The sequence below is a fragment of the Coregonus clupeaformis genome, chromosome 26 (assembly GCF_020615455.1).
Source record: "Coregonus clupeaformis isolate EN_2021a chromosome 26, ASM2061545v1, whole genome shotgun sequence".
In the NCBI taxonomy this organism is placed as follows: Eukaryota; Metazoa; Chordata; class Actinopteri; order Salmoniformes; family Salmonidae; genus Coregonus; species Coregonus clupeaformis.
This window is the reverse complement of record NC_059217.1, coordinates 1597902-1618422: the sequence shown is the minus strand read 5'-3', so window position 1 is coordinate 1618422 and position 20521 is coordinate 1597902. Positions and strand designations below refer to the sequence as shown.

The window sequence follows — 20521 nt, the reverse complement described above, 5'->3', positions numbered from 1 at the left end:
GGAGAGGTTGTTGTTGTCCTGGCACCACACTGACAGGTCTCTAAACTCCTCCCTATAGGCTGCATCATCATTGTCGGTGATCAGTCCTACCACCGTTGTGCGAGGCCTTGCAGTCGTAGGTGAATAGGGAGTACAGGAGGGGACTAAGCACACACCCCTGTGGGGCCCCCGCGTTGATGGTCAGTGTGGTGGATGTGTTGTTGCTTACCGCCTGGGGGGAGGCCTGTCAGGAAGTCCAGGAGTTGTTCAGTCCCAGGGTCCTGAGCTTGGTGATGACCTTGGAAGGGGCTATGGTGTTGAATGCTGAGCTGTACTCAATGAACAGCATTCTTATAGGTATTCCTTTTGTCCAGTGAGGGCAGGGTGGAGTGCAATATAAATTGCGTGATCTGTTGGGGCGGTATGCGAATTGGAGTGGGTCTGGGATGATGGCTATGGATGTGTGCTACGGGGCGATAGTCATTTAGGTAGGTTACCTTGCCGTTCTTGGGCAAGGGGACTATAGTGGTCTGTTTGAAACAAGTTGGTATTACAGAGCGCGTCAGGGATATGTTGAAAATGTCAGTGAAGACCCTTGCCAGCTGGTCAGCCCATGCTCTGAATACACATCCTGGTATTCCATCTGGCCCCGCGGTCTTGCGAATGTTAACCTGTTTTAAAGGTCTTACTCACATTGGCTACTGAGAGCAAGATCACACAGTCGCCTGGAACAGCGGGTGCTCTCATGCATGGTTCAGTGTTGCCTGCCTCAAAGTGTTTAGCTCGTCTGGTAGGCTTGCGTCGCTAGGCAGCTCGCGGCGGGGTTTCCCTTTGCAGTCCGTGATGGTTTGCGAGCCCTGCCACATCCGTCGAGCGTCAGAGCCGGCGTAGTAGGATTCGATCGTAGTCCTGTATTGACGCTTTGCCTGTTTGGAGGTCGAAGCAGTATTTCTTATAAGTGTCCGGATTAGTGTCCCGCTCCTTGAAAGCGGCAGCTCTAGCCTTTAGCTCAGTGTGGATGTTATCTGTAATCAATGGCTTCTGGTTGGGGTATGTACGTATGATCACTGTGGGGACGATGTCATCGATGTCCTTATTAAAGGGCATGGGAACACTTTAGGAAGTAAAGCTAAGCAAAGAGATCCACTAATACTAAACATGTGCATTTAACATAGAAACATCTCTATTTTTAGGATTTTGATCTTTAACGTTTGTTTATTAGAGGTATGGGTAGCACCATCTTGAATTGCCATAGTAACGACTGATGCCAATGCGTCATTGGCAGGATTGAGCGAATTGTGAATTTTGGCTTGGGGACTCAAAGTGAATGCTGCCACCGGGGGGGACCTGAAAGTTTCCTCACAACTTTTCCACTGAGATCAGGACAACATTAAGGTAAGAAACTCTATACAATTAGTTTTTATGTTGGTATTTTGTAATGTTTACATTTTTGAGTATTTTTATTCGATTGATAAGATGAGTCTGTGAAATGACTTTTTGATAACAAGCCAGTAGATAGACAGTCAGTCAAAACGAGGCAAGGTAGCCTACTTGATTTAGCTATTTTCTTGTCTTTACTTTTTTATGTTAATGTTTTCTTTGATAGCTGTACAACATAACATGCTCATATTGACAATTTGAAGAGCATTTGTCATTAGGTATTATTCAGAGCTAAAACGAACTGGCTAGTGATTCGATATGTGAATAGCCAGCCAGAGGTCTGCTGCAGTCATGCTTTTTGACTGGAAGGTAACTGTCAATGATGTAGCTATTATTGTTATGTACTATTAGGCCCATATATACACTTAGTATACATTAGGAACCCCCCCCCCTTTGCCCTCAGAACAGCCTCAATTTGTCAGGGCATGGACTCTACAAGGTGTCGAAAGCATTCTACAGGGATGCTGGCCCATGTTGACACCAATGGTTCCCACAGTTGTGTCAAGTTGGCTGTATGTCCTTTGGGTAGTGGACCATTCTTGATACACATAGGAAACTGTTGAGCATGAAAAACCCAGCAGCGTTGCAGTTCTTGACACAAACCGGTGCACCTGGCACCTACTACCATACCCCTTTCAAAGTCTTGCACATTCATCCTCTGAATGGCACACACACAATCCATGTCTCAATTGTCTAAAGGCTTAAAAATCCTTCATTAACTTGTCTCCTCCCCTTCATCTACACTGATTTGAAGTGGATTTAACAAGTGACATCAATAAGGGATCATAGCTTTCACCTGGATTCACCTGGTCAGTCTTTTATGGAGCAGGTGTTCTTGCATTAACATGACAAGGTGTCGGAAACGTTCCACAGAGATGTTGGTCCATGCTGATGCAATGGCATCATGCAGTTGCTGCAGATTGGACGGCGGTACATTCATACTGCGAACAGCCCGTTCAGGGCCCAAAATTAACACAGGCCAAATGTGGGTAGATTTTAGTATTGACGGGTAAGATGTCTATTTCACCAGCCATGTTGGCGGGTGGTCACGCCTCCACAGTGCGAGAATTTCACTTGCATTTGTGAATAGAAATAGTCAAGTATGATCACTTTTATAGTACAATAAATGATGCAGTAGCTGTTTTCAAAGTATTTCCACCGTTTTGTTTCATATTTATTAGCTAGTAAATTAATCACACAAAGTCAAAGCACTATGAATCTTATATAGCCTATTCCACCTTGCTCTGAAACACTGCCTGACTGGGGGTTGTGCGCACGTGAAGAGCTGAGTGAAAGATAAATTTTTAGAAGCGCTGTGCACAGGCATACATTTTTTTCTAATTTACTTGAAATGAAAGTCTACTGAAGTGACACTTTGTCCTTGTGTTTCTTGGCTATTTACATTTGTTTGGTTCACAAGCTCGGTTGTTTCTCTATGTTTGCGTTTCAACTGCTAGGGAAGAGAAGACAACGCTTCTACTAGTCAGACTCAATCTCACAGGCACAAACTTGACTTGAGTCACGCTACCACCCTTTAACATTTTAGTCTCATCTGTAATGTTTTAAAAAGACTCTGGTCACAAAAAATTTAATTAAACAATATACCATATTAGTTACTTCTTACTAGTAATACATGTATTGTTTTAGAAACATGACTAGTAATACATGTATTGTTTTAGAAACATTACAAAGCATGCTCATCAGTTTTTGTGTTTTGTTGGTTTCATTTTAGTGGGCAAAAAACATTTGCGCTGGTAAGAAATCTGAGTGGGTGGGAGATTTGGATATCTACCTGCCACAGTGGCTGGTGGACCAAAAAGTGAGTGAATATTATGCCCTGAGCCCATTCCATATCATCCCAAATATGCTCTATTGGGTTGAGGTCTGGGGACTGCGCAGGCCACTCAAGTAAACTGAACTTGCTGTCATGTTCCAGGCGATGTTTTTCCACTCCTCAATTGTCCAGTGTTGGTGATCGCGTGCCCACTAGAGCCGCTTCTTCTTGTTTTTAGCTGATAGGAGTGGAACCCAGTGTGGTCGTCTGCTGCAATAGCTCAACCGTGACAAGGATCAACAGCCACTGTTGTACTGCGCTGTTATGTCTGTTTGTGGCCCGCCTGTTAGCTTCCACGATTCTTGCCATTCTCCTTCGACCTCTCTCATCAACGAGTTGTTTTTGCTCACAGGACTGCTGCTGACTGGATGTTTTTTGTTTGTCGCACCATTATCGGTAAACCCTAGACACTGTTGTGTGTGAATAGCCCAGGAGGGCATCCGTTTCTGAAATACTGGATCCTGCGCTCCTGGCACCGACCATCATACAACGCTCAAAGTCGCTTAGGTCACTCATTTTGCCCATTCTAACATTCAATCGAACAGTAACTGAATGCCTCGATGCCTGTCTGCCTGCTTTATATAGCAAGCTACGGCCACATGACTCACTGTCTGTAAGAGCGATCTATTTTTATGTATACCTAATAAACTGTGTGTGTAATATATTATATAAGCTACATGACCAAAAGTATGTGGACAACTGCTCGTTGAATATCTCATTCCAAAATCATGGGAATTAATATGGAGTTGGTCCCCCCTTTGCTGCTATAACAGCCTCCATTCTTCTGGGAAGGCTTTCCACTAGATGTTGGAACATTGCTGCCTGGACTTGCTTCAGCTACAAGAACATTAGTGAGGTCGGGCACTGATGTTGGGCGATTAGGCCTGGCTTGCAGTCGGCGTTCCAATTCATCCCAAAGGTGTTCGATGGGGTTGAGGTCAGGGCTCTGTGCAGGCCAGTCAAGTTCTTCCACACCGATCTCGACAAACCATTTCTGTATGGACCTCGCTTTGTGCATGGGGGTATTGTCATTTCTGAAATAGGAAAGGGCCTTCCCCAAATTGTTGCCACAAAGTTGGAAGCATAGAATCATCTAGAAGGTCAATGTATGCTGTAGCGTTAAGATTTCCCTGCACTGGAACTAAGGATCCTAGCCCGAACCATGAAAAACATCACCAGACTATCATTCCTCCTTCTACCAAGCTTTACAGTTGGCACTATGCATTGGGTGCAGGTAGCGCTCTCCTGGCATCAGCCAAACCCAGATTCGTCCGTCGGACTGCCAGACTGTGAAACGAGATTCATCAATCCAGAGAACGTGTTTCCACTGCTCCAGATTCCAATGGCGGCGAGCTTTACAGCACTCCAGCCGGCGCTTGGCATTGCGCATGGTGATCTTAGGCTGCTCGGCCATGGAAACCCATTTCGTGAAGCTCCCGATGAGCAGTTATTTTACTGACATTGCTTCCAGAGGCAGTTTGGAACTCGGTAGTGAGTGTTGCAACCGAGGACAGATGTTTTTTACACGCTTCAGCATACGGCGGTCCCGTTCTTTGAGCTTGTGTGGCCTGCCACTTCGCGGCTGAACCGTTGTTGCTCCTAGACGTTTCCACTTCACAATAACAGCACTTACAGTTGACCGGGGCAGCTCTAGCAGGGAAGAAATGTGACGAACTGACTTGCCACGTTGAAAGTCACTGAGCTCTTCAGTAAGGCCATTTTACTGCCAATGTTTGTCTATGGCGATTGCATGGCTGTGTGTTCGATTTTATACACCTGTCAGCAACGGGTGTGGCTGAAATAGCCGAATCCACTAATTTGAAGGGATGTCCACATACTTTTGTGTGTGTTTATATACACTGTGTATACGGAACATACACATACTATACAAAAATAAATGCAACAATTTCAAAGACTTTACTAAATTACAGTTCATGTAAGGAAATCAGTCCATTTAAATAAAGTAATTAGGCCCTAATCTATGTATTTCACATGACAGGAAATACCAATATGCATCTGTTGGTCACAGATACCTTAAAGGTAGGGGTGTGGATCAGAAAATCTGTCAGTATCTGGTGTGACCACCATTTGCCTCATGCAGCGCGACACATCTCCTTCGCATAGAGTTTATCAGGCTGTTGAATGTGGCCTGTGGAATATTGTCCAACTCCTCTTCAATGGCTGTGTGACATTGCTGGATATTGGCGGGAACTGGAACACGCTGTCGATCCCGAGCATCTCAAACATGCTCAATGGGTGACATGTCTGGTGAGTATGCAGGCTATGGAAGAACTGGGACATTTTCAGCTTTGTTTCAGAACATTCAATGCTCTGGCAACAGCTCTGGTGGACATTCCAGCGGTCAGCATGCCAATTGCATGCTCCCTCAAAACGTGAGACATCTGTGGCATTGTGTTGTGTGACAACTGCACATTTTAGAGTGGCCTTTTATTGTCCCCAGCACAAGGTGCACCTGTGTAATGATCATGCTGTTTAATCACCTTCTTGATATGTCACACCTGTCACACCTGTCAGGTGGATGGATTATCTTGGCAATGGAGAAATGCTCACTAACAGGGATGTAAACACATTTGTGGGCAAAATTTGAGAGAAATAAGGTTTTTGTGCGTATGGAAAATTTCTGTGATCTTTTATTTCAGCTCATGAAACATGGGATCAACACTTTACAAGTTGCATTTATATTTTTGTTCAGTGTATATAAATAAAGAAATACAAGTACGTCTTTTTTTTATTCTCTCTCTGACACTGTGGTGGACTGTCAGCTCTCAGACCTTCGTGAGGACAGGCAGGGGCTGGAGAGACAAGATGGCTGGAGAGACAAGATGCTGCTGAGGCTGCAAAAGGGCTGAGGGACAATCACACCTTCACAGGACACTCCTTCACAGCCTAGGTGAACTTCAATGTACTGGAGGACTACACTAGAAATGGTTTGCTTTGTTACAGGAAAGATGGAAAGAGAATATGGCGCAGTTTGTTTGTGTAGAACCTGAATCGGCAAGCAGTTAGGCATCGTAGGGGAATAAAATAGTTTTATGTTGTGGCACTACAGTGAGTGTGACTCATTGCAGACATAGGCACTAGTAAAGGGACTCCTAGTCTTCACCCAGGAGCTCAGATTGTCACTGGTCATTTTGCCTCTCTTGCATGCTTTTAATTCGAGGCCTAGTGGAATGTATTACAGAATACATTGAAGTTGTAAAAGCCGATTTATTGTTATAATATGCCTTATTCTTATTATATTTTGTAATTCCATTTACATTTTGATGACAATATCCCTGTGATTGTTATATATCATGCGTTGGTTATGATAGCGATGTAACTTGCACTTTGTTCTCAGGTTTGAATGACAATATATTCCCCTAAACGTATTCTTTCAATAAAGTTATTGTTTTGTTAATATTATATAACTTGTATGTCTTTACTTATCATATGTAAGACTAAATAACATTTTAAATATTTTTTGGTGTATATACACTACCGTTTGGGGTCACTTAGAAATGTCCTTGTTTTCGAAAGAAAGCTATTTTTTGGTCCATTAAAATAATATCAAATTGATCAGAAATACAGTGTAGACATTGTTAATGTTGTAAATGGCTATTGTAGCTGGAAACGGCTGATTTGTAATGGAATATCTACATAGGCGTACAGAGGCCCATTATCAGCAACCATCAGTCCTGTGTTCCAATTGCACGTTGTGTTTGCTAATCCAAGTTTATCATTTTAAAAGGCTAATTGATCATTAGAAAACCCTTTTGCAATTATGTTAGCACAGCTGAAAACTGTTGTGCTGATTAAAGAAGCAATAAAACTGGCCTTCTCAAAAAGCCATATCTCAGACTGCCCATCTTTCCATCTCATCTTTTCTTTTTATTGGCCAGTCTTAGATTTCTGTTTCTCAAACTTTTTACTATTCTGATTTCAGATTTTCAACCCTTACAAAATAAGGAAGACTCAATGTACAAAGTTGTTGTCTATCTTCATTAGGAAGTTGGCAGTTGTTTGGGGAAAATTGGTTGCTTTTTGTACAATACCAGTCAAAAGTTTGGACACAACTACTCATTCAATGGTTTTTCTTTATACTAGTTGAGTATCTGGAGCATCAGCAATTGTGGGTTCGACTACAGGCTCAAAATGGTCAGAAACAAATAACTTTCTTCTGAAACTCGTCAGTCTATTCTTTTTCTGAGAAATGAAGGCTATTCCATGCGAGAAATTGCCAAGAAACTGAAGATCTCGTACAACGCTGTGTACTACTCCCTTCACGGAACAGTGCAAACTGGCTCTAACCAGAATAGAAAGGGGAGTGGGAGGCCCCGGTGCACAACTGAGCAAGAGGACAAATACGTTAGTGTCTAGTTTGAGAAACAGAAAAAGCCATATCTCAGACTGCCCATCTTTCCATCTCATCTTTTCTTTTTATTGGCCAGTCTTAGATTTCTGTTTCTCAAACGTTTTACTATTCTGATTTCAGATTTTCAACCCTTACAAAATAAGGAAGACTCAATGTACAAAGTTGTTGTCTATCTTCATTAGGAAGTTGGCAGTTGTTTGGGAAAAATTGGTTGCTTTTTGTACAATACCAGTCAAAAGTTTGGACACAACTACTCATTCAATGGTTTTTCTTTATTTTTACTATTTTCTACATTGTAGAATAATAGTGAAGACATCAAAACTATGAAATAACACATATGGAATCATGTTTGATTTGTGTAACACTTTTTTGGTTACTACATGATTCCATATGTGTTATTTCATAGTGTTTTTTCTTGACTGATTACCATTTGATTGATGTGGTGCTATTGTATTTCATATAATTTCAAAGGGCTGTTTCTCAGCTTTCAAAATATGTATAATGTTTTCATATATGGTTTGAAACCAGCAAAATTATGTTCATTAATGCACGTTGAGGTCATGGTCTCAGTAAATTCAGGAATTCCAAAACTCTCCTGCTAGTGATGCAACAATACCAATATGGCGATAGTCCCAGTCGGTATTAGAAAGCCCGCCTGTGGGGAAAACAACCTGTGGTTACCCCATTGGCTCACATCAGAATCTTGACCTTTTTCAAAAATGCAATTTTCTTGTTGTCTGCTTGTTTTAGTGAATTATTAATATACATTTAGGAAAAGTACAACATTGCCTGCTCCAGAGCGTTCTCACTACTTACAAAAACGTCATATTTTAGGGTTTCCCTCATGCCCCGTTTCATGACTGTGCTAGCAGCCATGTGAGTATTAGCGATCTATCGACCGGAACATTAAGCTAGCCAAGACCAACAACACAAACAAATGGACTATACAGCCACAAATAGTGAGTGGAGTTACAAATGGACTATACTAAACAAGTTAAATGTCTTACCTGTGATTAAATGTTTTCCATACACATAGCTTCAAGTAGCCTACTTGGACACCGGGTCCCCACATGTTTCACTTTCCCACACCGAATAGCCTGAAGCTACATGGCTCTTCTCACAGACTCTATTTCTCTATGTGGGAGCATTGCGATCTATAGGTCGTAATTTTCGACCTGGTTACATCTACATTGAACAACACAGCAGCTTTTCGGCATGTTTTGTTATTTCTTTATAACTAAAAATCGACAACAAAGTTGGCTCTTTTACAATAGGGGTGAATGGGAAAGAATCTTTGTTTTCCCTAATTTGTGGACGTGGTCGAGGGGAATTTCTTATTATTACGTGAATATCGACTATTTACAGTTAGCTGGTGTTGTAAAGCCTAGTGTTTCCAGTCCCCTTTAATGAAGCCGGTGACTGATGTGGTAAACTCCTCAATGTTATTGGATGAATCCCGGAACATATTACAGTCTGTGCTAGCGAAACAGTCCTGTAGCCTGCCTTCCCGCCTTTGGGACAACGACTCCCATTGTTAGGGCGGAGACATGAGCATCTCGTCATTATTTACAGATCCCTGAATACACTTAGATTTCTGTGCAACCACTTAAGACTTCATCAATGTCTGTCTGCCAATCATCCTCCCAAACTAGCTCATGGTGTATGCTTGGTTAATTTCGTCCCCTGACCTGGTGTTTGTTTGGTTGTGTGTTACCAGGCTGTTATGGCGTGGATCCAAAGAGTGTGACTAAGGACTGGAAGTGTGCTCGCTGTAAGGCCAACGCCATGACTGAGGTTAGTGTCTCCACAACACAACAGCTCAGAGTGGCCCTTCATCATGTATGACTCACCTCACCTAGCTGGCCCAAATCTCTGTTGCTGTTACTGGCAATAGTGTTTGTGAACTTTGCAGTACTCTAAACAGTCATTAGATCTGGCAGTAGTGTTTGCAATAGTCTCCTTATGATATGTGACTGACTGTTATTGGTCATCAGGTAGCAGCTACCACACCTTGCCATTGGCTGTATGTATGTTTTAGATGACTTGGATGATGATGGTTGACAGTTTGCTCTCCTGTTTGCAGAGTTGCTGTTTGTGTTCGCTGAGGGGTGGAGCCTTGCAGAAAGCCAACAACAACAAGTAAGTCAGTGTGCCAGTCAAATTTCCTTAGATCAGGGATTGGTCTAGTCGAACAATCAGTAATCACACACTGAAAATGTACTCTGCAACTCTAATCAACAGTATATTGATGTATTTATGTACACTTATGTTCACATAGTTAGATGTTATTTTGAAAGATATCTACTAGGTTTACATTTAGTTTATAAGCCACTAACGATGGTGTGTGTGTATTGACATGTTGTTGTGTGTGTGTGTTGTAGGTGGGTCCATGTGCTGTGCGCAGTAGCAGTGTTGGAGGCTCGCTTTGTGAACATCACTGAGAGAAGCCCTGTGGATCTGAGTGGGATTCCTCTACAGAGGTTTAAACTGGTGAGTTAAACACAGTAAATGTCAAAATGTTATTACGTGCTAAGGGATAAGAACTCTGTCACTACCTCACTCTCTCCAACCAAGGTGCATGAAGAGGAGCAAACTGAAGAGAGGAGAGAGTGGCGGAATATCCTCTCTTCAGCATATTATGTTATTTGCATTACAAAACGTGAACATGGTTGGCACATCCGCCTCTATGCAGGTGACAGTAGTTCTGCTTGCGATCTACTACAAGGTTAGACTAGAGCGGGGATGTATTATTATTTTTATTTTTTACTCAGTCAGGGTTTCAACCTACTGTTGCAAATTAGAGTAGTGGAATACACAAGGTGCAATTTGGAAATGTGGTTGTGCATCAGCAGTTTCTCTTATGTCAGTCACTGATAGTCACTCAATTAGCCCATGTCAGCATATTTTTTTTTTTTGATTGGTAAGTTATTCTAGCAGCCAGCTATCTAAACCGGCCGGGGGGCCCCACTGAGATATCATATTAAAATCTGCAAACATTTCTCTCCACCCTATGGCAAAATGTGTAGAATTGCAGGAAATTAGCTGTGGCCCCCACCCCCATCAAAGTTGCCCATCCTTGGACTAGAGACTAGGCTATTTAGAGGATGTTATGTGAGTTTGTGACTAAGCCCAGTCAGTCAGAACTTCTGACATATCAGGTGGGCTATGAAAAGACAGCTCTCTTTCTGCAAAGCCTTGTTTCTGAATTTAGCCCTTTCACATGAATCATGACAGCCATTGCATTTCTAGAGGATGTAGCCTACAGTAGACTGTTTGACCGGACATACAGGCCTAGTTTTCCCTGTGAGACTTCCCTTTCCTGTCTCTCTGAGAATGTTCTTATGCTTATCTGTGCTGTGCAGAAATGTTACTATTGTAAGAAGCGGCTGAAGAAGACGTCCGGGTGCTGTGTACAGTGTTCCCATGGCCGCTGTCCTACGGCCTACCACCCTACCTGTGCCCAGGCCGCTGGGGTCCTCATGCAGCCAGACGAGTGGCCTTTCGTGGTCTATGTCACCTGCTGCCGGCACAAAGGCCCTATTCAGACAGAGGTATACATCAGTTGTACTTTACTTGGTGTTTAGGATTGGTGTTTCAGAAAGAGGAAGCCATACACCAGACAGGGGGAACTCTGAAGGCCTCTGTTTTGGGACTTAAGTTAGAACATTCTGCTGATACTTTGCCTTATAGTTTCTAAACCTTCTATATACACTGAGTATACCAAACATTAGGGACACCTTCCAAATATTGAGTTGCACCCCCCTTTGGCCTCAAAACAGTCTCAATTCATCAGGGCATGGCCTATACAAGGTGTTGAAAGTGTTCCACAGGGATGCTGGCCCATGTTGACTCCAATGCTTCCAACAGTTGTGTCAAGTTGGCTGGATGTCCTTTGGGTGGTGGACCATTCTTGATACATACGGGAAACTGTTGCGCATGAAAAACCCAGAAGCATTGCTGTTCTCGACACAAACCGGTGCGCCTTGCACCTACTACCATACCCCGTTTAAAGGCACTTAAATATTTTGTCTTGCCCATTCACCCTCTGGCACACATACACAATCCATCTCTCAATTGTCTCAAGGCTTAAAAATCCTTCTTTAACTGGTCTCTTCCCTTTCATCTACACTGATTGAAGTGGATTTAACTGGATGTTTTGTATACTCAATGTATTCAGGACTGTGCTCACCACATTGTATTTCATAAACATGACTAGGTTGTAGATTTTAGTGCAAACTCCCACAAGTATGCCCACGTACTTCCAGTCCAAAGGGGTTGATAGTTCTTATTTGATGGTAATCCTGTTGATGACTGTTTAATCGTCACGGATCCCTTCTCTCTCCTCTCTCAGCGTAACAAAGCAGCCATGCATGAGCTCACTGTGGGACAGAGGGTGATCTGTAAGCACAAAAATGGCCGCTACTACCAGTGTGACGTGGTGCAGCTGTCCAAGGAGACATTCTATGAGGTCAACTTTGATGACGGTTCCTTCAGCGATAACCTCTTTCCTGAGGACATTGTGGTAAGACTTACGTGTGTGCGTGCGTGCGTTCGTGGGTCGGTGTGGTGTGTGGTGCCAGATTGTGGTTGTCAGAGGGTGCTGTAGGTGGGTGTGGTGCAGGAATCAGGCGCAGGACGCAGAAAATTAGTCCAAAAGACTTTAGTGAAAGCACACTCAATACACGAGCCAAAAAGCCCGGAGGCGAGAAAATACGCACACAGGCGTAAACCAAAAGGCGCACTAACATGTGCGAAAATACCCTCCTAAACAGAGGAGGAAAACCACGAAGAGCAAACGGGCAACAGTAGCACACAAACACGACAGCGAAACAATCACACACAACACCTGACAAACACAACGAGAACTTATAGGACACTAATTAGCGCTAAACGAAAACAGGTGTACAACATAAAGACAAAACCAAACGAACATAGAAACATTCAACGGTGGCAGCTAGTACTCCGGAGACGGCGACCGCCGAAGCCTGCCCGAGCAAGGAAGAGAGGCAGCCTCGGCCAAAACCGTGACAGTACCCCCCTTGACGCGCGGATTCAGACGTGCGCCCGACTCCGGCCTCGGGGACGACCAGGAGGACGCGGAGCAGGCGCGTCGGGTGACTACGGTGGAATTCTGTCAGGAGAGACGGGTCCAAAATGTCTCTCCTCGGCACCCAGCACCGTTCCTCCGGGCCGTACCCCTCCCACTCCACCAGATGTGGAGACCCCCCCATCCGACGTCTCGAATCCAAGATGGACCGCACGGAGTACGCCGGTGCCCCCTCGATGTCCAATGGGGGCGGAGGAGTCTCCCTGATTTCATCTTCCTGGAGTGGGCCAGCTACCACCGGCCTGAGAAGAGACACATGGAACGAGGGGTTAATATTTTTATACTCAATAGACAGTTGTAATCTGTAACACACCTCGTTCAATCTTCTCAGGACTTTAAACGGCCCCACAAACCGCCGACCCAGTTTCCGACAGGGCAGGCGGAGGGGCAGGTTTCTGGTAGAGAGCCAGACTCGATCACCAGGTGCGTACACCGGCCCCTCACTGCGGTGGAGATCGGCGCTCGCCTTCTGACGACGGAGGGCCCGCTGCAGGTGGATGTGTGCAGCGTTCCACGTCTCCTCCAAGCGCCGCACCCACTCATCCACCGCAGGAGCCTCGATCTGGCTCTGCTGCCAAGGTGCCAGAACCGGCTGGTAACCTAACACACATTGGAAAGGGGTTAGGTTAGTTGAGGAATGGCGTAGGGAATTCTGGGCCATTTCTGCCCAGGGAACGTACCGTGCCCACTCCTCCGGCCGGTCCTGGCAGTATGATCTAAGAAACCTACCCACATCCTGGTTCACACGTTCCACCTGCCCATTACTCTCAGGATGGTAACCCGAGGTGAGGCTCACCGAGACCCCCCAAACGCTCCATAAAGGCTCTCCAGACTCTGGAGGTGAATTGGGGACCTCGATCAGACACAATATCCTCGGGTACCCCGTAGTGCCGGAAAATATGGGTGAATAGAGCTTCGGCGGTCTGTAGGGCAGTAGGAAGGCCCGGCATAGGGAGCAAACGACAGGCCTTAGAGAACCGGTCCACAACGACCAGTATAGTAGTATTCCCCTGCGAGGGGGGAAGGTCAGTGATGAAGTCCACCGAGAGGTGAGACCATGGTCGTTGTGGAACGGGCAGGGGTTGTAACTTACCCCTAGGCAGATGTCTAGGCGCCTTACACTGGGCGCACACCGAGCAGGAGGAGACATAAACCCTCACATCCCTCGCCAACGTGGGCCACCAGTACTTAGCACTAAGGCAGTGCACTGTCCGGCCTAAACCAGGATGTCCAGAGGAGGGTGACGTGTGAGCCCAATAGATCAATCGATCCCGAACCTCGAGCGGGACGTACGTCCGACCCTCCGGGCATTGAGGAGGACTAGGGTCGGTGCGCAACGCCCGCTCGATCTCAGCATCGACCTCCCACACTACCGGTGCCACCAGACAAGACTCCGGCAGTATGGGAGTGGGCTCCACGGACCTCTCCTCCGTGTCGTACCGCCGAGACAGTGCGTCTGCCTTACCGTTCTGTGACCCAGGGATGTACGTGATCTTAAATACGAACCGGGCCAAAAACATGTTCCACCGCGCCTGGCGAGGGTTCAGTCTCCTAGCTGCCCGGATGTACTCCAGGTTACGGTGGTCAGTCAAAATGAGGAAAGGGTGTTGAGCCCCCTCAAGCCAGTGCCTCCACACCTTTAGGGCCTGTACCACGGCTAACAGCTCCCTGTCCCCTACGTCATAATTTTGCTCCGCCGGACTGAGCTTTTTGGAATAAAAAGCACAGGGGCGGAGTTTAGGTGGCTTGCCGGACCGTTGCGAAAGCACGGCTCCTATACCGGCCTCTGACGTGTCCACCTCTACCTGAAATGGTAAAGAGGGATCCGGATGCGCCAGCACCGGAGCCGAAGTAAACAGGTCCTTCAGCCTCCCAAAAGCCCTGTCCGCCTCGGCTAACCACTGCAAACGCACCGGACCCCCCTTTAAAAGAGACGTTATGGGAGCTGCCACCTGTCCAAAACCCCGGATAAACCTCCGGTAGTAATTCGCAAACCCCAAAAACTGCTGCACCTCTTTAACAGTGGTTGGAGTTTGCCAATTACGCTACGGCTGACACCCGGTCAACCTCCATCTTCACCCCTAACGCAGACAACTGATAACCCAAAAAGGAGATCGACTCCTGGAAAAACAGACACTTCTCTGCCTTGACATACAGGTCGTGCTCCAACAGCCTCCTCAACACTCGGCGCACCAGGGCCACATGCTCGACTCGGGTAGACGAGTACGAGAATGTCATCTATGTACACGACCACCCCCTGCCCCTGCATGTCCCTGAATATCTCATCCACGAATGATTGGAAAACTGAAGGAGCGTTCATCAACCCGTATGGCATGACAAGATACTCGTAATGCCCCGAGGTGGTACTAAATGCTGTCTTCCATTCATCGCCCTCCCTAATGCGCACCAAGTTGTAAGCGCTCCTGAGATCTAATTTAGTGAAAAAACGCGCCCCGTGCAATGACTCCATCATGGTCGCAATCAGAGGAAGTGGATAACTGTACTTCACCGTGATCTGATTGAGACTACGGTAATCAATGCACGGGCGTAACCCTCCATCCTTTTTCTTCACAAAAAAGAAACTCGAGGACGCAGGGGAAGTGGATGGCCGTATGTATCCTTGTCTCAGAGATTCGTCTATGTAAGTCTCCATAGCGCTCTTCTCCTCTTGAGACAGAGGATACACATGGCTCCGTGGGAGCGCAGCTCCTGCCTGGAGGTCTATCGCACAATCTCCCTGCCTATGGGGAGGCAACTGCGTCGCCCTCGACTTACTGAACACAATAGCCAAATCCTCATACTCAGGGGGAATGTGCAATGCGGGCACCTGGTTTGGACTCTCCACCGAGGTAGCCCCCACGGAAACGCCTAAACATCGACCCCACACACTGGGCAGACCACTCCATCAGAGCCCTCTCCTGCCACGAAATAGACGGGTTATGGATACTCAACCAGGGCATGCCCAGCACCACCGGATACGCAGGCGAGTCGATCAGAAATAGCTGGATAATCTCCTCATGACCCCCCTGCGCACACATCCTAAGTGGCGCCGTGACCTCCCTGATCAAGCCCGATCCCAACGGACGGCTATCTAGGGCATGAACGGGGAATGGGACGTCAACAGGAAGGGGAATCCCTAATTCTAAACAAAATTTTCTATCAACAAAATTCCCAGCCGCGCCTGAATCTACCAGCGCCTTATGCTGGGAATGAGGTGCTACCTGTGGAAAACGCACAGGTATACAGAAGTGCGCAACAGAGAGCTCTGGGTAAGTGGGGCGCCTACTCACCTGGAAGGACTCCCCAGTGCGGAGCCTGTCGTCTTCTCCCCTAGGAGACCCTCCCCAGCACCTAGCCGCGGTGTGTCCTCCACGGCCACAGTTGGTGCAGGGGACGGCCCCCCTCGTACTCCGACCCCTCCTCTCTCTAGCGCCAGCGCCCCCAAGCTCCATAGGGCTCGGCTCGGAGGCGCTGGAGGATGAAATGGACGGACCCCCCTCGGGACGTCCGCGGGTAGCCAGCAGGGTGTCCAGCCTGATGGACATGTCCACTAACTGATCGAAAGAGAGGCTGGTATCCCTGCAGGCCAGCTCCTGACGGACGTCCTCTCGTAGACTACAGCGGTAGTGATCGATGAGGGCCCGCTCATTCCACCCTGCATCCGCCGCTAGAGTACGGAATTCTAAAGCGAACTCCTGGGCGCTCCTCCTCCCCTGCCGGAGGTAGAACAGACGCTCCCCCGCCGCTTTCCCCTCAGGTGGATGGTCAAACACAGCCCTGAAGCGGCGGGAGAACTCAGAGTAGGTGATGGTGGTGGCGTCTATTCTCCTCCACTCGGCGTTGGCCCATTCCAACGCCTTGCCGGTAAGACAGGAGATGAGTGCGGACACGCTCTCGTGTCCAGAGGGCGCCGGGTGCACGGTGGCCAGGTATAGCTCCACCTGTAGAAGGAAGCCCTGACACCGGCAGCGGTCCCATCATAGGCCCTCGGGAGCGAGAGTCGAATTCCCCTGGGTTCCGGAGCTTGAATGGGCTGACTGGCCGATGGTGATGGTAGGGGAGGTGGAGTTGGGGGTGTCCCTCTGGTCTCCCAGCGTTGAAGGGTGTTTATAACGTCCTGCAGGGCGGTCCCGATACGAAGGATCTGGTCATTCTGCTCACGGACCCGATCCTCCAGAGACTCATGTGCTGCTGCGGCTCCTGCTGATTCCATCCTTCGGGTGTGTGATTCTGTCAGAGGGTGCTGTAGGTGGGTGTGGTGCAGGAATCAGGCGCAGGACGCAGAACATTAGTCCAAAAGACTTTAGTGAAAGCACACTCAATACACGAGCCAAAAAGCCCGGAGGCGAGAAAATACGCACACAGGCGTAAACCGAAAGGCGCACTAACATGTGCGAAAATACCCTCCTAAACAGAGGAGGAAAACCACGAAGAGCAAACGGGCAACAGTAGCGCACAAACACGACAGCGAAACAATCACACACAACACCTGACAAACACAACGAGAACTTATAGGACACTAATTAGCGCTAAACGAAAACAGGTGTACAACATAAAGACAAAACCAAACGAACATAGAAACATTCAACGGTGGCAGCTAGTACTCCGGAGACGACGACCGCCGAAGCCTGCCCGAGCAAGGAAGAGAGGCAGCCTCGGCCGAAACCGTGACAGTGGTCAGTGTTTCATGAGGGGGTTCAGTAGTTCATATGCTGTTCATTATTAGTTTATAGATTGCTTAGATTGCTTACACAATATGTAATAGAGCTAGGCGATATGGACAAAAGTAATATTGTGATAAATGTAACTATTTTGCTTATTAACAATAATAAATCAATTAAGGGACAGTTAACTTTACATTAGCGGCAGGACTCTAGAACATTTTCATCCACTGCCAAGTAAGACAGCTGAGTGGTGATTAAAAAAGTAAGCTATTTCATGTAACATATCCAGGGAATGCATTGTTGATATTTTGATGTGTAACCTATCGAAATAGGATGCAGAATGATCAGATTTCTTTTTGGCTCTTCAGAGAATTTGCCGACATCTTTGTGCATATTGGCCTAGGCTATATTATTCACCACCTGAGGAAGTGGGAACTCAAAACACTTAGCTAGATTGCTAACAATAAATATGATATTGTTGCTATATAGCCATGTAGGTTAATTGATTAAATATATCAGTAAATGTAGGCTAATGTCCTACAAAAACATTCCAGCACTAGGCCTAGGCTACTTGATGTAGGCCTATTCACTGCAAATGGCACGCTCTGCTCCGCTCCACGGGGGCATCAAAAACATACTACAGATTATTCCGGTTGTAAAGTGGTGCCATGAACTCAATATTAAGAGGTGAGAAATATAGTAGTGGCTTTGAAAAACAGTAGTTGGTTTAAAAACGGTATTTTTCCCGAAATTGCATTTTGAGCAACGTTAATATGCTTGTGCTTCTCAGAATGCATCTCTCCCTCCTCCGTGCGCACAGTGGGAGAGGGAGTGAGAGTGGCTCGCTCACACAGCAGCCGACAGCGAAACAGGGACAGGCAGATACTTTCATAGCAGGAATCAACATAATGCATAGGCTATTACTGTTGACCAAATAATGGTTTTAGAACAATCTACAGGAAAGTTGTGTAGCAAAATTACAGACATACGCAAAATGTCGGTAATTTTCGGTTTAGCATCCCTGCTCTAATATGTACAACACATTGCTTGAAATTGTGTGATGGCTTTAGTATGTTTATAGGATTGTATCTAATGGTTGTTTTCAGAACCGGAATTGTGCCCAGCTAGGCCCCCCACCGCAGGGGGAGGTGGTGCAGGTCCGGTGGACAGATGGTCTAGTCTACGGGGCCAGGTTTGTGGCTGCTCACATCATCCAAATGTACCAGGTAATGCAACAGTATTCATACTCGCCCTCAGCAACAATGTACCTTATGCAGAAAGAGATTATACACTCTTATATCAAAGACTGCTTTGCTGTCTAATTGATCCAGATTGTTTAAAACCTAATAATACTCATAGCAAGCAATACATTAAAAGTCTGTGATGAAACCATTGTTTTGTTTTGATATGAGAGACATAAAATGTGGTTATTGTGGCATTGATGGTGTTGTTTGATGTAGGTGGAATTTGAAGACGGGTCACAACTAACAGCCAAGAGAGATGATGTCTATACCCTGGATGAGGAGCTGCCCAAGAGAGTCAAGTCAAGACTGGTGAGTGTACTGTGAGCTATCCAATATACTGAATCCAAAGTTGCTAACCTTTGTACATTGTATATCAACTCCAAACGTGTTCACTCTACTGTGTCTTATTCTCCAGCATGTTTGTTAAAGAGTCTTCTCCCTGTGACAATGGAGTAATCCTCATCTTCTGTGTGTACCCTGCCCCCTCTCTCCCCAGTCCAAGGCGTCAGACATGCGTTTTGATGGTATCTTTGAGGACAAGGAGGCCATCCAGCAGTCGAAGAGGCAGAGAGTGATCAACTCACGGTACAGAGGAGACTACATTGAACCTGTGATCTACAGAGCCATCATGGAGTAGCCTGCCAACTACAGCATGGAGAAGCCTACTCCTCCAACAAACCACCAGCACTGATATTCCTGATCCAGACTTCTCCTCACTTTACCTTAATTTATCCACTGAGTGAGTAAGTGTAGCTCTGACTAAAGGACTTCCTCTGAAAATAACTTTCCAACCCCTAGTTTGGACTGTTTGTTTTTCTTTTTCTTCAATTCATCCCTTCATCATTTCAGCATTATGCACCGGTTTCCCAGACACTGATTAAGCCTAGTCCTGGACCAAAAATATATTTCAATGGAGATGCTTTTTAGCCCAGGACTAGGCTTGATCTGTGTCCGGGAAACCTGTCCCTATGGTTATTACCATCCATGTCATGTTTTATGTGACCCTGCCGGTGCCCAGTAGCAGTAACTTGTATCTTGAATGGAAGTGATATCGGACCTTGAATTTTGCTCCCAAACAAGATGTAGCTTTCTAATAATAATAATAACAAAAATTCACTCAATATAATTCAGTGGTAGGAAGGATTTCCTAAAGGGAGTGAAGCAGACACAAATGATACTGCCACTCATCCTCATAAACACTTGTGTTTTCTGACTCAATATTTGACAGAATGTTGCCAGTTGTTAATTTACGTACATATGTATATATTTTCCTATGTATACTGAACAAAAATATTAACACAACATGCAACAATTTCAATGATTTTACTGAGTTACAGTTCATATAAGGAAATCAGTCGATTGAAATAAATAAATTAGGCCCTAATCTATGGATTTCACATGACTGGGCAGGGGTGCAGCCATGCCTGGGAGGGCATAGGTCCACCCACTTGGGAGCCAGGCCAGGCCAATCAGAATGAGTTTTTCCCCAAAAAAGGGCTTTATTACAGACATAAATACTCCTCAGTTTCATCAGCTGTCCAGGTGGCTGGTCTCAAACGATCCTGCAGGTGAAGAAGCTGGATGTGGATGTCCTGGGCTGGCATGGTTACACGTGGTCTGCGGATGTGAGGCCAGTTGCATGTACTGCCAAATTCTCTAAAATGACATTGGAGGCGGCTTATGGTAGAGAAATTAACATTAAATTATCTGGCAACAGCTCTGGTGGACATGCCTGCAATCAGCATGCCAATTGCATGCTCCCTAAAAACTTGAGACATCTATGGCATTGTGTTGTGTGACAAAACTGCACATTCTAGAGTTGCCTTTTATTATCCCCAGCACAAGGTGCACCTGTGTAATAATCATGCTGTTTAATCAGCT

General features: G+C 46.0%; 1 protein-coding gene across 4 annotated transcripts in view; it reads left to right on the top strand.

Moving 5' to 3' along the window:
* LOC121540499 (lysine-specific demethylase 4A) overlaps window positions 1-19969 on the top strand; it is a 63153-nt gene extending 43184 nt beyond the window's left edge. For 3 of the 4 annotated variants that reach the window (XM_041849417.2, XM_041849415.2, XM_041849416.2), the window contains 8 exons: window positions 9343-9419; window positions 9709-9764; window positions 10007-10115; window positions 10988-11176; window positions 11977-12147; window positions 18503-18622; window positions 18857-18949; window positions 19137-19969. In XM_041849417.2, coding sequence (XP_041705351.1) covers window positions 9343-9419; window positions 9709-9764; window positions 10007-10115; window positions 10988-11176; window positions 11977-12147; window positions 18503-18622; window positions 18857-18949; window positions 19137-19277 — 956 coding nt within the window. In that variant the 3' untranslated portion in view covers window positions 19278-19969. Of the gene's footprint in view, window positions 1-6036; window positions 6631-9342; window positions 9420-9708; window positions 9765-10006; window positions 10116-10987; window positions 11177-11976; window positions 12148-18502; window positions 18623-18856; window positions 18950-19136 lie in introns of those variants that run through there. The other variant, XM_041849418.2, reaches the window with a different exon arrangement.
* Window positions 19970-20521: the final 552 nt, after the last annotated feature.